General features: G+C 44.3%; 1 protein-coding gene across 4 annotated transcripts in view; it reads left to right on the forward strand.

Annotated features, from left to right (window-relative positions):
* SGK2 (serum/glucocorticoid regulated kinase 2) overlaps positions 1-12,940 on the forward strand; it is a 459,518-nt gene extending 446,578 nt beyond the window's left edge. For all 4 annotated transcript variants that reach the window (XM_086932250.1, XM_086932253.1, XM_086932252.1 and 1 more), the window contains one exon: positions 10,609-12,940. In XM_086932250.1, the coding sequence (XP_086788376.1) occupies positions 10,609-10,770 (162 nt within the window). In that variant the 3' untranslated portion in view covers positions 10,771-12,940. The remainder of the gene's footprint in view (positions 1-10,608) is intronic.
* Positions 12,941-15,786: the final 2,846 nt, after the last annotated feature.

A 15,786-nucleotide genomic window follows, 5' to 3' on the forward strand; every position in this document is an offset into this window, starting at 1 on the left:
TTGTTTTTTAGCTTCTTGCTTAATTGGGTACTGTCTTTGTGCAGTAGGTTGACATTTTAACTGGATTTTGTGAGGAGAGTCCTCATCTCATCCTACATGATTCTTATACAATGCAGGTGTTTGAGCTACTGCCCATTTTCTTGCATACATATATATTTTCTGTGAATTGGAATATGATTTGAGAATGGCAGGCATAATCATTTCTTCGCCATGAGGGCACTCCCTGACAAACTCTGGGGGCCAATCTTTCTCAGCTAACAGGATGTCATAGCCTTTTGAGAGGTTATCCCAAAACAGACCCCTTATTTTCCTAGTCTTATCTCCCTCTGTACGCAATGTTATTTCGTATATTTTATGAGGTTCGCTAACTCTGGTATCTGCAGTTTCCACTTAAATGTATTCATTCGTGTCCACTGTCTCCAGGTGATTCATCAGGATCTTGCGAGCTATGCTGATTTCTGCTGCGCTGTCTAGCCTTGTCTGTGCCCACTCTCCGTTTTTCAGCTGTGTCCTCAGTATCATCGGCATGTTTGATTATTTTAATACTGGCTACCTTCTTTTTAGGTCTCGTGGCGCTGTCTCGCCAGAGATCTATTGTCGCTGGGTCTGCTTCCCAGGAGACAGCACCTGGCCGCGCGCATCTCGCAAAAGGCGATCGGCGCAGGCCACGCGCGCGAACGCGCTCGCCGTGGCTGTCTCCTGGGAAGCGCAAACATACACAGGCACACCTCCCCCTGCACGCATGCGCACACACATACACAAGCGCACATACACGCACATACACGCACGGAGAGACTTCCCCCCCCCCCCCCACTCGCACACAGAGACACACACACATGCACACATACAGGCATCCCCCCTTCTCCGCTCACCGGCACTCCGGACTTGTGCAGCCTCCGACCGCGGGCCTCTCCCTCAGGCATGGGAGCCCCGCGTCACCACTGCTCCTCCAGGCACTCCGTGAGCGCGGGCTTCACAAAACTGAAGTCCCGACCCACGATAGGTTTCGTTTTGCGTGCGCACGTCTTATTAGGAGTGGGCTTCGCGCACAAGACGGAAGTCCCTCCCCCACCATAGGTTTCGTTTTTAGGAGTGCACGCGCCTGCAGGGGGAGTTTGCAGAGGGGCACGCGGCGCTAAGAAACAGGTTAACGGAGACTGCCGTCCCTCGCTGGACTTCCTGTGCTCGAGTGAAAGTAAGCTTGTGCTGTGCTCTTCCTAATATAAATCTTCATATCTGACATCTTCAGGCCTCCTGTCCCTTCCTGCCAGAGTCGGACTCCTGCTCCCGCACACGAGTTTTACTGAACCACTTACTGTAGTACGGGCACAGCTTTAAATTGGCAGGACATTTACTTCTTTAAATTGAAAGGTATTGTAATTGCATTTAGTGCCCCCTGCCGAGCACCTTCTGTGGAGATGATGTTTTCAGCATTCTGCTTCAGTGCACCCTGTATCGTGTGTCTGACGGGAAAACTGCTTCGAAATGGGCTGATTTTTGAAAAGGCGTGCCATCTGATAGGCAGGTAGGGCTGGTGCACATTGATTCGTGTCAATATAAATCTGCAACTCCACATAAGTTTCATCAGATATGTCTAGCCTTGGAGGCACCGGCCTGCTGATTACTTTGTTAATTTCTCTATTTCCTGAATATGTTTTAACTGTGTGTTCTAATCTCTATTTCTGTAAAGATGTCTTCAGGTTTGTGTCTCTGTTCTGCTATAGTCTGTCCTCTGCTGCTCCTCTGATTGTATTCCCTGTGTCCGACCCCTAGTGTGTCTCTATTCTGAGTGTCTACTCTCTGCCAGTCTGTATACCAAGATGTCCCTGTCTCTTCTTTGTCACTTTTACCATGTGTGTCCCATGTCGCATTGTGTTCTCTTCTGCACCACGGTATGATCTCCCTCTCTCTGACCCCTTGTGTCTCTGTGTGTCTATTGTAGGTCTCCTGGTGTAGCTGTACTTTTGGACGCCCCACACACACAGCCACACACGCACAGCAACACACGCACAGCAACACACAGCCACACACGCACAGCAACACACACACACACACACACCACCACCACAAACACAACACAACACACACAACCACACACACACAACACACACAGCCACAACACACATAACCACACACACAACCACACACACACAACACACACAACCACAACACACTTAACCACACACACACACACAACAACACATACAGCCACACACAGAACCACATCGTCAGTGCACACTTTCACCAACCACAGACATCATCAGTGCACGCTTTCGCCGGGCACAAACACCACCAGCGCACAATTTCACCAAGCACGCACACATACCACCAGCCGTCAATACACGCTTTTACCACGCGCACACACCACCAGCCGTCAGTGCATGCTTCCACCAGGCACACAGAACTTTACTAAGACTCAAGTTTAAACAGCTGACAAAGTAATGGTGCCTTAGGCGATGTTCGCAAATAATCCTCGAAACATACTTAACTAGGGGTATATTTGCAAAGAGTTCATGCAGCGCAGCACAGCAAGCGAAGATGCTGCACTGCCTTGGCACTGCGTCAGCCCCGTGCCTGATGTGCATCATCACAGCTGTGTAAATAATAACAGCTGTGAGCCCGTGCGTGAGGTGCATCATCAGACCTGTGTGAATAATAACAGCTGTGAGCCCGTGCCTGAGATGCATCATCAGAGCTTTGTGAATAATAACTGCGTCAGCCCCGTGCATGAGGTGCATCATTAGAGCTGTGTGAATAATAACAGCTGTGAGCCCGTGCCTAAGGTGCATCATTAGAGCTGAGTGGATAATAACAGCTGTGAGCCCGTGCATGAGGTGCATCATCAGAGCTTTGTGAATAATAACTGCGTCAGCCCCGTGCCTAAGGTGCATCATTAGAGCTGAGTGAATAATAACAGCTGTGAGCCCGTGCCTAAGGTGCATCATCAGAGCTGTATGAATAATGACAGCTGTGAGCCCGTGCTGGAGGTGCATCATCAGAGCTGTGTGAATAATAACAGCTGTGAGCCCGTGCCTGAGGTGCATCATCAGAGCTTTGTGAATAATAACAGCTGTGAGCAACAGCATATTCTTGTACACACTCAAACTGCTCACCAATTCAAAGTTTGCTAAAAATTTTATGCAACGCATTGTCATACACAATGCCAATAACTCAAACTTTAATGCTGCGAGACCTATTGCATTGCAAATGCTTGTTTGGAAATTGTAATTTTTTACTTTGAGCAGGTTCCTTGTCTTTGGACTTGGCGTGCTCTTCCCTTCGTTCTGACCGTCCTCTTCTTTCCGATTTCTGCGAAAAAGATCGAGAGGGACGTGTATCAATATCTTGATATCTATCAGGCTTTTTCAAATTATCCCTATTTCTAAGGTTGTATCTTTTTTCAGAGGGCTCCCTTTGGGGAGACTGGTGTTCTCGATTCAGAGTTTTTTCTCTCCGCCGAGGAGACCTTCCTCTGGACTGGAAACCTTTTTCTTTGGGAGTGGATTGTTTATTTCCATCCCAGCTCTTTTTAGTAGTGTTTAGATTATTTTTAATAAATATCTTTTCAGGATTTTCAAGTAGTTGGGGTTTTACCGGTTTCCCACCCAAACTATCTCTACCTAGTTCTTCATAGCATTTTTCTATGATTCTGGCAAGCTCAATTGGTTGATCTGTTATATCTGTTTCTTTCAATTTTTGGCGGATCGCCACAGCTGCTGCTTCTCCTTTTATGTTGGCTAATAATATAGCCGAGACCTGCTTGAAGTCTTTCAGTTATTTCATACCAAGAGTTAAAGCAGGTTCTGGACCGTATTCATTCTGAATTTGTTTTAGCACATCTGGTATTACCGCCAGAAACGGAACACCGTGTGTTTTTGTGTAAATGGAAGCAAAGACTGTGCCCCAAGTGTCAGTCTTCCACATGTGGTGCGACCCCCATTGGAAGGCAGATAGTCAGAATCCTGTGCTTCTCAATAGGGGTAGTATTCGGGAATACTGCCTCTATTTGAGTTATTTTCTGTGCTAGCCAGAATGGAATTTGTTCCCGTTTTGCGGGTGTTTTTCCCAGACATGATTGTATGTTCTGTGGTGTGATTTTATTTGTGTTCCCCTGATGAGGGGTCAGCTGTGGAATATTAACAGCTGGTTGGACTGTTGCAGTCCGCATTACATATTGGACTAACTGTCTGTGAATTTTAATTATTAATTTTAGCTGTGCTAAAAGTTCTTCTCTTGACATTTTTTCAATGTCTGGATGTGGTGTGTAGATGGCTAGAACCGGCCACGTTGCTCCTGGTCTACCTAGTGGACCGAGCCTGGTGATGTGATCATTATGTTTTAGGGCGCCTTTAAACCAGAGCAGGTGCTCTTGGTAATTTAGTGGTATTTCAATATCCTCGAAAGGAGTATATTCATCCGGTGGTTCTTCTATTTTGTAATAGTGGAATTCGTGGGTTGTAGTATTTGCCGCTGGAAAGTTTATCCATGAATAGAATACCTCTGTCTGCCGATACTCGTGTGCCTCTATCACGAAAATGACTGTACCACCTCGTGATGTCAGTCCGTTTTCTAGAAGTTTTAAAGTTATAGTTTTTCTTATGTTGACCGGGATGAGGATAGCATTCTGGTCATTCTGTAGGAGACTTGTGTCTTCCTCTAGTAGTCGGGCTGCTAATCTAGCTGCTTCCCTTTCGTCTTCACTATCTGGCATTTTACTGTCAGAAAGGTTTTTTGTTGCAGATCAAGTTTCAAGGAGACAAAAGATTAGGTGCACAATATTTTGGAACACTGTATCCTTCAACGTTGACTAAACCAGAAACTCTACTTAGGAATCTCTTCCTACTAAGTTCCGGCGGATTTTAACCTTTCACCCACTCCAGACGTCTATTGGAGTATTTACGGGAGAAAGGGTCTGTGTGAAAAAGCACGACTGAGTTACTCTAACGTCTTGCGTTAGTTTTATCGCCTTACCAAACGTTGGGCGCCATGTAGTGTAGTTCCTATTTTCCCTATAGGCCCTGCGCATTGGAATAACAAACAGCAGTTTAGACGTAGGACTGAGGTCTTCTAGGTCTCTACTGACTATGTTAGACTTAATTTAGGTTTGCGCCAGCTAGCTCAGAGGTCACTGGAAACTTTCTTGACTGACTAGGAAGTGATCAGCTTCCCTGGCTCAGACAAGAAGGGATTCAGCTTCCGACAACCGCATAAACATGACAACTTTGCTCCTTCAGAATAAGAGTCAATCTCTAGAGTCGTGTGAAACAATAGACCGCCATTTCACTCAGTCAGTTGTGCATATTTAATTTCACCAGGGTGCAGAGAATAGAGAGATAGGCGTTTTCAATAAAAGGTATTATTTATTGAGCAGTCTTCCTTCTCATGCAAGAGAAATGAATTGCCGCAATTGCAATACTCATTGTGAAGTAAAGTACGTACAGTAAAAGGAGTATTATGAAATAATACTGTAAAAGCATTGATATGATTTCTTAGCCATAAGACACTTTAAAATGGATAAAACATATATACATATATACAAAGGCTAACGTGCTCAACTGGCGCTTCTAAAATACGCCTACCCCGGTGTACCTGACCTAAGCCTAATACGTGGGAAGGAGTAAGTAAGTAGCAGTTTAAGTTAAGTAGGTTTGTTGCCAAGGATCTGTTCAAGAATTCTCTCTAAGGGTTTAGTCAGCACTGTACCTTGGGAATAGAATGTAGGAGGTCTGGTATCTCCCTCTCAGGCCCGGATATCCCAGTCACCTGCAAGGGTTGGCTGGAAACGCCGGAGCTGGATTTTCTCGGCAGGAGAAAAGACAGCGTCTTTCTCAGCGCGTCAAAGAGGAGGGGCTGCGTCCGTGGGCTTCTCGCTTCTGCTGGGCTCTCGAAAGTAGATTAGCTGCTCTGCCCCAGAATCACCACCGTGTGTTTGCTTAAGGCAACGTTGGTATATTTACACCTGAAAGGTGCCGAGTTTGACGTAAGGTTTGGACATAAGACGTCAATAAAGATGTCACTAAGAACTGGCTGTTCTTACAGTGCTCGCAGGAGTTCTATTACAAATCAAAAGAAAGCAAGCGGGGCTTTCCCAGGTTGCTGGAGGTTTGGTGTGTCGAAAACTCTGTGTGCTCTCTAGGAATCTAAGGAAGTAGCTTCTGCTATGTCTTGGACTGCAGGGGCGATTTACTGAAATATGGCTCTGATTATTCTGCCATTATAGGGATATTATTGATTATAGCCGTATAGGTGCATAAAGTCACAATATTGAATCGGGTTCCTAGATAAAACACATCAGGACAAGGGGCAGATTAATAAGACAAAACAGGTTGATTAGTTAATTAATATTATTTCGAGGTTCATGAATTCAAGCAAGTTGCTTCACGTGCGAATCCTTGCTCCATCAGTGTAAAAGGACACATATCAACACTGGCACTTGTGACAGCTGCCACATGGTGGCGCTGTTTGTGCAATTTACAGGTGAGCAAAACAGATGTTTATTAATTCAATTTACATTAAATACAACGAATACCTGCTATTCATGTAGCTTTGGTGGACTCGAACAGTCTGCATTGTCACACCTGTAGCAGTTTGATGGTTAACAGCTGTGCAAGTAGTGGCAGTGGCATCGGAAATGGGTGATGCAAGCTACGCTGGCCTTCTAACGAGGGCCCTGGCACGTTGTTTAACACAAATTAAGCACCGCGTGTGATGTGAGAGGACGACAGAACAGCTTTGAGAGAGCAGGCAGAGACAGGTGTTCGTGTCTGTGAGCCCAGTGAGAAAGGGATGTCTTATGCACAGGTGATAAAGACAGATAAGAGATAAGAGTGAAGGGCGACTAATGAGAGAGAAAATAAGAAGGATACACCAATGGGAAGACAAGTGAAAGAGAGAGGGCTGATAAAGGAACACGCCTGTTTTAAAGGGGTGCCTGAGAGTAGATGAAAGTGATAACCAAAATAGAGCAAATGAGATGTGTGTCGGAAATATAGTGTTTGACGGATAAAATAAACAAGGAGGCAGGTCAAAGTTAATTCTTTTAAAAGGTTGATAGTAAAGAGACAGATGAGAAAGCGAGAGTTGAATGCATGTGAGGCATTACGGAGCGAAGAAGACTGGTGAGATCAGAGCTGATAGATACAGAAAAGAGGTGAAAAAGACAGCTAGGAAAGAGGTTCCAGGGAGACAAGGGATATAGAAAACTTAGACAGGAAAACTACCCAGATAGGCACAAGAAGAGAATAAAGAACAGGAGGGAGTGGAGTATAGAGGGCAGGTGCGGGAACTAGGTTTGAAGAGTAGTATAACAAGATGGGTAAGATTAGATATAAGGCACAGCCATTGCTTAATTTAAGCCAGTGATTAGTGGTGGGGCCCATAGGTACTCAATTTTGAGGCCCCGCGCACTTATTTTTTGCTCAGAAAACTTTGACGCAGAGCAAGAGAGAAATACACAAAAGTTCTAATAAGGAGGAGAGAAAAAAATGGAAAAACCATGATAAAGGGAGAAATCCGGGATGAAAAGGCACCTTCAAGAGTGTCATTAAAGAGAGTAGGGAGTGTTGGGTGGTGGTTTAAAGAGGCAGGAGGTGGAATCGGGACCACACAGCAGTGGTACTCATCACTTCAATAGCACCAGCTGCGCACTTCTGAGCAAAATTGTGGGCCCAGGACTTACTCTTTTACAGAGAAGCACTGGGGACAAGAGCAGAAAGGTGATTAAAGAGGAGAGTGAGATTGAAGAGCAGATATATACAGCGAAGAAGAAAGGTAAATGATAGATAGAAAAGTAAGCATATTCTATTCCAAACATATATTCATAATCTGGCCCAGCATAAAGAGTTTAATGACATGGAGGATTTTGTATATGTGCATATGCAACATATATGTAACTTCAAAACATGGAGTTACAGTACTGTAAATCCGAGTGACCAGTTAATCTATACTGGGCCGCGCTTACTCAGCGAAGAAGCCAACAAAGCTCCACCAGAAAATGTTTGTATCCGAGGGAGGTAAATTCACTGACGCAGACGAGCTCCATTGTTTTCTAGAGCAAAATCTTAAGACCGTTCAGGTACAATGTCCTTTTTGTCCTAAACGGCTCTACTGGCCTAAAAGTGTTGCTTCAGTGAAAAGAGGGGGCATTACATGAGCAATTTCTATAATATGTACATCTAAGCCTGCTCTGCTCCCATCGCCATTTAAAGGGCATTGAGATACTCTAGACAAGATTAAATGAAATCCCTGATAAGTGTGGGCCCTTTTGCTAGTTTACTCACCCTGTTCACCTGACGTACTTTACTTAGCATACATCAACTGTCTTTGTTCTTCCTGCTTTCTCCGGATGAATCATCAGTTTGTTGTCTTCTGTACAGAACCGAAAGCCCAGAGGAAACGTTTGAGTTTTTGTAATGATACCATGTGTCTAAAGAAGTAAGGGCGCAGTCTTGGAACTGTGAGGGGCTAAACATAGAAACTTGTTTGAGCACCATATACTCTGAGTTCACATAAACTTGATGGATAAACAAATGGTAATACCATGACATTACCATGTTATTCCCCATTTCGATGTGCATAAATCAGAATGGTCGCTTTTACCCCACCCACTAAACACCACTTACAAAGTTACTGTATTATCCAAGTGTACTATTAAGTTGCAGGGTTGCTGAGGACGCGTAATGAGGCATTTAAAAAAATAGATTAGGATATGCGAAAGGGGAGCGAAAAATAGATATAGGTGGAGAGAGATTGTGCATAATGGCTTTGCACATTGTTTCACTTGTGAACTCTGCTTTTTTTTCACACTTCGCTAATAGTTCTTGTTACTTCTTTCTTTTGTAGCATGCCAAACTAGTAAACCCTCTTTTCAAAGAACATTCCATTCATAATACAAAATTCGCTATATATTCTTAGACATTATAGTCCCCAGAATGCTCTGCAATGCATTGCAGAGTTTTAGGTTACATTATACATCAACCACTTTTCTTATGAATAACAAACAATTCTTTAATATTCCAGTGTGTTTTATAAGACAGAGAATTTTGTAATTTTCATTAAAATTATTTATTTCATATGCTGAATCAGTGATATAACCAATTCTCAATGTTAACTAACATTGTTCATATGTATGCATAAACCCCAATGCATTACAGACCAAACGTCCTCATAGTTTACTGCGGTGAAGGAGAAGGCCTGCATGCTAAGGTGGAACCTGGCGTCGCTGCTGATTATATGAATTTTAAACATTTACAGTATGGGAAATGATTTTTTCGCCCAAGATGCAGGACACTTGGCCTGAAGTACAAAGCAGTGCATTCTGGGGACTAGGTTATTCAAGGGCATATAACGAATTGTACTGTGCATAAAAGTAATCAAAGCAACCCAAGTCAGTGGCGACCATTGACAATCCCCAAGTCATCATCCATGGAGAATGGGGCAGAGGGAGCGGAACCATACTTTGAGGCACAGTTTTCCTAGCACCTTGCTGATTTTTGGATTGGAATAGAGTGATCCAGCACAGGCCACTCATTGATATAAGTGCTTTTTGAGCAGACATGAATAGGAAGCAGTGGAACCTAAGGTATACGTCTGCTGCCAAAGGGCACAGACTAGGGGTGGGCAGAATTTGCGTAATCGCGTTATGCAAATCTCTGCGAAATTGTAAAAAATCTCTGCGAACACGTAGAAATTCTGCGAACATGCGGAATTGCTTGTTCGCGATGCTTTTTTACTGTTCCCAATCGCTGTTTGCGTGCTCGGGGGAGAAATATCTTGCGAACACACATTCTGAGAACGCAAACAAGCAAACAATTTTGCAAAGACGCGGAACGCAGAATTTTGGGCAATTTCGCGTTCTCCACGGAATGCGAAATTACCCAAATTCCGCGAGCGGAACAAAAGTTTCCACCCAGGCCTAATTCACATTGTAACTTGGGAGTTAGCTCTGCTCTGTGAAGACTGAGTCTATACCTTATGTTTCACCAGATGAATAGGCCAGTAGTCTGAATCTAGAGCATGTGTGCCTGCATTATTTGTGGATAGCTCAATTCTTTAAGGCTTCCTGAAGGTGAGTAAGGAGGATAGTGTGGGGATGTAGGGGGGCCCCATTCCATACCTGCTAGAAGCCTCTATTACAAATTTGTAACACCACTGCGTACATGCCTAAGAAGCCGTTGTGATAAATCAAGGCTTTATAAAAATCGATCACTGAATGACAAAACTCCCTACAAATCTAAAGAGTCTTACATTTTATACTCTTACTTGGATTCGGTGTTTTTGAACCGTTTAAACCAAAACTCCCAATCCATTTTGGCTGTTCTCCATCAAGCTGGAATTTCCGATTAAATAAAGACTGCTTCCTACTAGTGGCATGGTTTGGGGCTCCTTTGACTGTATTTTTCAGTAATTTGGGGCCTTAAATATGAAAAGGAACAACGTAGTCAGCATGCTTCACTCCAAAATAAATTGAATGTGATAACCGTTCAGACAGTAAATGAAGAGCCCTACCAGAGATAGCTGCTTTGGGCAAATACCTCAGGATTTGAAAGCATGGCACATCTGTCTGTATGCGGGGGACAAACTAAACACCTTTTGTCTTCTGTGTTTTAGGCTGGTCCAGGCGACTTGAGGAACTTCGACCCCGAATTTACCCAGGAAGCAGTTTCATGTTCCTTAGGCCGAACACCCGATCTTGCAACCAGTAGCACCAATGACGATAATGCATTTTTAGGATTCTCATATGCACCAACAGAAGATAATTTTTTAGGCTAAATATGGAAAGATTGAAATGACATTTTACACAGGCAGAATAGGTATATCATTCTACGATTTCTTCCTCAAAGTGAATTACAACATTTCTTGAAATTACAGCACTAGTCGGCCTGCTGCTTAGAAGATCACGGAGTTCGTTCCATTCTCCTTCTTTTGACACAATTTCATAGCAAGGTATGCTGTTAATCTTCAATTGTAAAGATATAGCTGGCAAAGGCACTTGAGGAAAACAGGCTTAGCTAGATGTCCAACCTTCGATGCTGACCCAACTAGTTAATGTCTTCATTCCAATCATTTTATTAACAGTTTCGTGCAGGGAGATTGGTAAAAGGAGAAATGTGCTTTAATGATATCCTTGTGTAATCAAATAATTTTCTTGCCACTCAGCGGTCTTGGTGTGCATAGATTTTGAAAGGGGTTGCAAGAGAAGTAGTCAAGGCGATTTTACCCGTCATCTACTTCATCTACCTGGGACAAAGATGAGGCAAAATTCCACAAACCATTTTGCAAGCGAGACATTGCAATCAATCGGGGTAGAGGGGAGTTACACTGAACTTTAAATAAAGTAAATTATCTATTTTTCTATAAATCAACTTGCCAATGTAGTTTTTTTCCCCTCACCACTGGCTCATGAACCTCAGTACTACTTTAAGCTCTGATGCACATTTTGGAAAGTAGCAAATAATGTGCGTAAAACGTATATCAAATTGGCTGCAGCTGAATCCAAAATCGCTGAAGTACTCTTGGGTCATCGAATTGTCAGCCTGATAGATCTACACTGCCCACAGAGCACTGAATTGCATACATTCCTGTTCATGTACCAGAATCTGCCTCTTAAATAATGTACTGTGTTCCTCTTAAAAGTATTGATTTTTAGCATTAATCATTGATCCATGCCGGTCTTTGTTCCTGTCATTCCTCCCATTTTACTGCCTCTACCCTAACAGAAAACACAGTTGAAAACAGTAGAGGCTCTATCGTCTAGCTAAGTGATGACAATAATCCTACGAGTTTAAATAAAAATAGGAATTGCAGAAGACTGATTACATTGTTGCTGCCTGTGCAAGGCGATGCTAATGCATAAGAACATGGGGTCACTTAGTGCCCAATTATCTCCAGATTATGCCTTCAACTTTTTGCTTTCACATTGACCACCGTAAGGGCAGTTCTGAAAGATCAAAGGTGGTGCCTGGACTACGGTTCAAGACAAACCTGTGCCAGAGAACATGTAAATCAGTAGTCCTCACTGGTTAGTTAATTACAATGGATGTGGGCTTCTAAAGTGCCCCATCCAATTCAGCAATGATGAGCTGCAACTGACTTTGTTCAAATTAACCTTTGACTCCTTGTCCATCTACACTGTGTACATGGCACAATAATATTGTCTGTGTATGGGTGCTCAGAAGCATTGCTGCGCTCTTCACTCTGGTAGGTTTCTGTGCACCAGGCCGAGTTCAAGATGGACCCCTTTTGCATTACTTGCCTGTAAAGGCAGCAAACAAGTGTTCGGGTTATGAACAAAGAGGTGGAGCTATATATATATTTTTTTTAAATGTTATTTTTTTATTGCTCTGTGTGCTGCTTCCCCTGGTTATTAACGCCCCATATATCTGGATTACCCACAATAATGTTCCTTTATGTGATAATTTTTGTCATTATGAACTTTGATTTCTTTTTAATTAGGGTCTCAATTCCATGTGTAACTCGGGTGTAATAACCGCAACAGTCTTGTCCCTTTTTTAATTCACGCATGCAATTATAAATTGGTCTCCCAAGTGTTAAGCTAAGTCGAGAAGTGCAACGTTGGCTGTTGCTTCCCTGAGCTATACCTGATCCAGCCTTCAATTTTTTTTTTTTAAACTGCTATCAATTCAATATTTTTTATTGATTGTACAACCTTTTTATGTTAACATTCTAATTATTCTCTTAACGTTGTGAAAAGAAATGCTCTGTTAAGTAAACTTTTTGTCAATGTTGCTTTTGTGGTCCATAGCCATACTGTTGTGAAAATACAATAATACTTAGGAGTAACCAGGCATATCGATGGGGTAGAAGACAACCTGTAACTCAAACTGCCGACCAAGGGGAATTTATTGTGAAATATTGTCAAGATTAACTTTTATAACTGTGTACACTGTACATAAATAAAGATAAACTTTATATATATTAATAGAGAGCACGCAGTGTGGTTCTTTCATCTTCTCTGTTTCAGTTTAACATTGTGATTGTGCCTTTCCAGTTTTAGTGCCTTCTGTTATTGCATTCCACATTTGATCAGGCATTGTAACTCCCTCCATCCCACAAATGTATTGACTTTCCTGTTTTTTTGTAAATTGTTTTTTTTTTCGTTTTTCTTTACTACCTTGTGCTTGGATGAGTCGTTCAACTCCAGGGTAAATTGTGGAGTCCTAACCTATTCTCCTTTACTACTTCCAGCTGGTGGAACATAGGCTAACCTCACTGGTCCCTAGCATATTCTGATGTTGAACGTTCAGGCCTATCCAACCCCGGTCCCAGTGGCTTCTCTTAGAAGCGTTCTTTTCAAGATCTAAAAAGTGACTAGGAGCGGCATCACCGAAGAGCACAGGGGAAATTGTGCATTGAAAAAATAGGTTCTGGGTGTGCCTGGATTGGGCTGCAAAGATTCCTTATTCAAAACATATTGGCAAATCTCCCATCTATCACACATTTTTAGAGAAAAGCAGCTACCTTGGATGAGATGGTGGCCTGTACAAACATCTGGCACACTGCAAGGATAGGTGATGTTGCTGGGGAGCCACGCATTGTAGTCCAATAACTACCACTCTGAGGCTCTGTCTAGCTGCAGGAAAAATTAAAGCAGAGTCCGGGTGGAGAGGGGCCAGACTTCCATAGGGAGATGTCCGCTAATGGTACAGGATGAACATACAGTCCAACATAGACTAACCCTGGCCTTATCCCCTATTGAGGGTGGTGCGTACGAGAGGAGCGCTCTTGGGGTGGGTAGGAAGCAACTACCTCTTTCGATACTATCCAAATCAGTGTTTCAGAAGAACTAATTTGTTTGTTGCAACATTCCTTCCTCATGCAGGCTCCAGGTTCACAGCTTCACTTAACCAATACCGCATTCTCATCATTCCCACTGACAACTCTTCCCTTCCAGGAAGCAGGCGTGTCCCCTTGTTTATTGAGAACACTAAATGGTAGCCTAAGCCGACCCCCCCTTTTAGGCAGAGTCTAGGCTGTTACTTGATGGGGCGAGCAGAAGCTTCCACACATAGCTCTGTCCCTCCCATATGCCAACACACACTGATCAACCGGTGATGGAATATGCTCGGGACTCCATTCAGTGAGGAGCAGCTCTCCACTTGTTTTAAGATACCCAGTACAATAATTCCCCAACCCTAACCTCCCCCTGGTGGCTACAGAAGAATCTGCATCCAACAATCTCTCCGCCAAGTGAATGCTGCACACCACATGAAACCATGAAATGGACCTGCCAAACCATGATACCCCTTAAAAAACCATACCAGTACAATCCGTAATCAATTCACTCCCCAGCCAGGGACTGTACCAGCGTCACTGTGGACTTGGGCACGACAGCAATAGTCTGTAACAACGATGCGACAGCAAGGCATTGATACAGATTTTCAGACCGGTTTAAGCCCTCTCTGATAAACACCAGCAAGAGAGGTAGTCTGTGTTCGAGGCACGTGGCCTGCTGAATTCATATCTGTGCATAGATCGCCGCCTAGTGTTGGGTCCGGATGATCGCACATTGTTGTCCTGGAAGAGTCTTCGAAGTATCACGAGATAGGTGGCTCCTCCCCTGGACTACAGTGCGCATGGGCATCGACTCCATCCTCAGATTGTTTTTTTTCCGCCGTTGGGTTCGGATGTATATTGGTTCACTCTAGTCGGAATCGATATGAAAATTTCTTAAGGCCAAAAGGCCTTTAGGTTTTCGTCGGTATAGTCTTGCGTTCGGTGCCCGATTCTTCCAGCTCAGTTCTGAGCCGGATTTCCAGAAGAGCCGCGTGCTTTTCGACGCTGAAGGCCCAGTCGACGCCAGAGGCCTTATCGACAAACCATCATGGAACGGAGTCCGTTCAAGAGATGTCCCGCGTGCAACTCCATTTATCCCCACATCGACGTATACCATGTGTGCAACAAGTGTCTGTCACCGGATCATGATGAAGCCAGCTGCATGGCTTGTTCCCGTTTTCGATCCAAGAAGACTCTTCTGCATCGACGCGCTGCGCGCCAGGAAGCCCAGCAGACGGCACCGGCGCCTGTGTACATATTCGATGCCGGGGATGATGAAGGAGCTGACTGGGAGGTTCGTGAGAACCTGTTGAATCCCGCGTCGGAGGTAGACTCCAACTACGACGCGGATGCTGAATTGCTCGACGCGGAAGAAGTCGTCGACGAGGTAGGAGACGACGACGGGGCCTTTGGGGCCATGGAAGATAGCTCGAGCGAGGAGCTAACTCAAACTGACATTGGGGCCGAAACGCTTCAAAAGGCTTAGGTCGAGGGATCGCCACTAGGCCTTATCCAGGACCTTCCAATACGTTCTACGGCCCCGCCTTCGGGCTCGGCTTCGGACATTGCTAAAGAGCCGCACCCTGCGGAATCGAAACCGAAAGTAAAAGCACCGGTCTCGACGCAAGTGAAAGCACTGGTAACTCCATCGAAATCAAAAGTGCGTATTGCTTTGGTCGGCTCAAAGTCCTCAGACCTGTCGGCACCGACGAAGCAGAAGGGCGTTATCGACCCGAAGAAACAGCTCAAGGGCGTCAAGACGAAGTCTAGCACGCCGAAGACAAAGGTCAAGGCAGTCAAGCCGAACAAATCGGCGCCGAAGACGGTCGACACCGACAAAGGGCACTGTGATCCGAAGGTTCTCGAGCCTCCGCGTCGACAAGACAAGGCCAAGAGCGGACCGACCCACAAGTCCACGTCTGGTGGTGCCTCGAAGGATTCAGTCGAGTCGACACAGCCGTCCGCCTCATTCTCCAAGCAAGTGGCAGACTC

This window comes from Lissotriton vulgaris, chromosome 7 (genome assembly GCF_964263255.1).
Source record: "Lissotriton vulgaris chromosome 7, aLisVul1.2, whole genome shotgun sequence".
Classification (NCBI taxonomy): Eukaryota; Metazoa; Chordata; class Amphibia; order Caudata; family Salamandridae; genus Lissotriton; species Lissotriton vulgaris.